Here is a 2,648-nt window from a genome sequence, read left to right as displayed (position 1 = left end):
TGGCACCAAGGCAGAAGCGACTCTCATCGCTGAAGACGACACGTCTCCATTCGTCCCTCCATTCACGCCTGTCGCGACACCACTGGAGGCGGGCTGCACGATGTTGGGGCGTGAGCGGAAGACGGCCTAACGGTGTGCGGGACCGTAGCCCAGCTTCATGGAGACGGTTGCGAATGGTCCTCGCCGATACCCCAGGAGCAACAGTGTCCCTAATTTGCTGGGAAGTGGCGGTGCGGTCCCCTACGGCACTGCGTAGGATCCTACGGTCTTGGCGTGCATCCGTGCGTCGCTGCGGTCCGGTCCCAGGTCGACGGGCACGTGCACCTTCCGCCGGCCACTGGCGACAACATCGATGTACTGTGGAGACCTCACGCCCCACGTGTTGAGCAATTCGGCGGTACGTCCACCCGGCCTCTCGCATGCCCACTATACGCCCTCGCTCAAAGTCCGTCAACTGCACATACGGTTCACGTCCACGCTGTCGCGGCATGCTACCAGTGTTAAAGACTGCGATGGAGCTCCGTATGCCACGGCAAACTGGCCGACACTGACGGCGGCGGTGCACAAATGCTGCGCAGCTAGCGCCATTCGACGGCCAACACCGCGGTTCCTGGTGTGTCCGCTGTGCCGTGCGTGTGATCATTGCTTGTACAGCCCTCTCGCAGTGTCCGGAGCAAGTATGGTGGGTCTGACACACCGGTGTCAATGTGTTCTTTTTTCCATTTCCAGGTGTGTATATCTCGACAATCTGGATTTCGACCTGGAAAATGCTGTACTGGACAGTTGCTAAATCTCACATAGTTGTTAGAGTATACGTTTGAAGCTCGTAAGGTGACAGGAAGTGTATTTGTCGACTTACCAGCAGCATATGATATAGTCAGTCACCAGCTACTATTGATCAAGGTCTGCAACCTGGCTCTTTTGCAGAATCGCAAGTTCTTCGCCGACTTCCAAGAACAGCGTAGCCGAAGGAGATTACAGAAAAACGGCTTTCAGCATGGAAGTAAGCTGACTCCAGTTCTTTTAAATATTATTAGAAAGATACCAGATTATTAACGACAGTTTGTGTCACAACTTATCGCCATTGTCAAGTACCTGTATAAATATCAGTGTCACTTATATTAAAGTGACTGTATTACACACACGTCTTGAATGACGTGATGTCCGTATTACGTCGTTAGTGAACTGCTTTATAACTGTCAATGTTGTGATTACATGACGTAAATATATTGGAAATAATACATTAATTATGGTCTGACAGTAGTTTGAAAGATCTGTTCTTACGACGTTGTATGTTTAAAAGATTATACAGATAAACAGCGATATCATTTTACTAACTATATTTTGTCACGATTACATTTGTTTGTTGCATTTCTTTTTCATTTCGTTTCGGCCTACTAGGGACCACGGGGCTCGTTTTAGCTCTCAGCTAGGGTCTCCTGATTTTTCTTGGCCCAGTATGCCTTCATCTTCTGGTTGTGAGCCTGCTTCCTCTCATCCGTCCACTTAGATCTGGTGGTGCCTGTACACTTCTTGCTTGTGAGGGAGAGTGAGAACACTCCGTGCAGGATGGCCTGCCGGTATTGAGTTCGGTTCTCGGTTGTCTTTAATGGGATCTGCAGTTCCTCTAAGTCTGATTTAACAGAGGTGACTCACTTGGCTTTGGACACCTTTCCTCTACGTATCACTGTGAGGATTTTGTTGGTGAGCCTGGAGTGATTCGGGCAGGTCATGTGTCCATACATGTTACTATGTCTTCCTGATGTTCGTAGAGCTCGTTATTGTGCCTGATTCTGTAGGTACAGTCTTCCTCTCTTATGGGTCCTAGTATTCTCCTCAGGATCTGCCTCTCTTTTAGATCTACTTTCCTGAGTGGGCCCTTTCGATTCGTCAAGAGGCACTCAGAGGCATACAGTGCAGAGGGTTTTACTACCAAGTTGTAGTGCTTCAGCTTTATGTTCTTGGATAGGTACTTGGAGGCATAGATGTTCTTACAGGAATGATAGGCCCTCTCTAACTTGGTGCACCTGGCGTCTATGGTCAAGATTTCGCTCTCTCTTGCTGAGATCCATTCTTGTAAGTACTTGACTGCAGTAACTTTACAGACAGTATTGTTTCCTAGTGGGATTGTAGAAGAAGCCTCCTTGACATTGGTGATGAACTCAGTCTTCTGTATGTTGACCCTCAAGCCGGTTTTTGCTGCAATACTGTAGAGGCTCTTTAGTTGGCGAGTAACCTCCTCCATGCTGTTGCCCAATAGGGTGAGATCATCAGCAAAGGCTAGGCAGGGAACATTGAGTTGAGGTTGTCTTTCTTGTACCCAAGCTTCAGTCCTGCTTCTGGTGACAATGTGGAAGTCGATTCTCCGACGATTTTCTTCAGAACACAGCTGAAGCGGGTGCAAGAGATGCTATCCCCCACCTGACTCCTGTCTGGATGGGAAAGCTCTTGGAGAGTTCACCCCTGGACTTGACTTTGGAGGTGGTGTTCTTCAGGGTAGCTTGGACCAGTCTGGTAGTCTTCTCATCTAGATCTAGTTCCCATAGGGTAGAGAAGAGGGTCTGTCGATCTACTGAGTCATGTGCCTTTTGGAAGTCTACCATAATGGTTAACCAGGTGTGTCCCCCTCGGCTCCTTTATGAGAGGAT

At 48.8% G+C, this 2,648-nt stretch overlaps 1 protein-coding gene across 1 annotated transcript; it reads right to left on the bottom strand.

Moving 5' to 3' along the window:
• Positions 1–1,729: 1,729 nt before the first annotated feature.
• LOC126176617 (uncharacterized) lies at positions 1,730–2,245 on the bottom strand. The gene has a single exon (XM_049923776.1). The coding sequence runs from the start codon at positions 2,243–2,245 to the stop codon at positions 1,730–1,732; it is 516 nt and encodes a 171-aa protein (XP_049779733.1).
• Between the last annotated feature and the right edge of the window lie 403 nt (positions 2,246–2,648).

The sequence above is a fragment of the Schistocerca cancellata genome, chromosome 3 (assembly GCF_023864275.1).
Source record: "Schistocerca cancellata isolate TAMUIC-IGC-003103 chromosome 3, iqSchCanc2.1, whole genome shotgun sequence".
Taxonomy (NCBI): domain Eukaryota; kingdom Metazoa; phylum Arthropoda; class Insecta; order Orthoptera; family Acrididae; genus Schistocerca; species Schistocerca cancellata.
Note: the sequence above shows the minus strand (reverse complement) of the source record. Positions and strands in the feature narration are given on the sequence as shown.

What these genes read in the sequence shown, in the direction of transcription:
- LOC126176617 (XM_049923776.1), bottom strand. Translation starts at nt 2,245, where the DNA reads ATGGAGGAGGTTACTCGCCAACTAAAGAGCCTCTACAGTATTGCAGCA.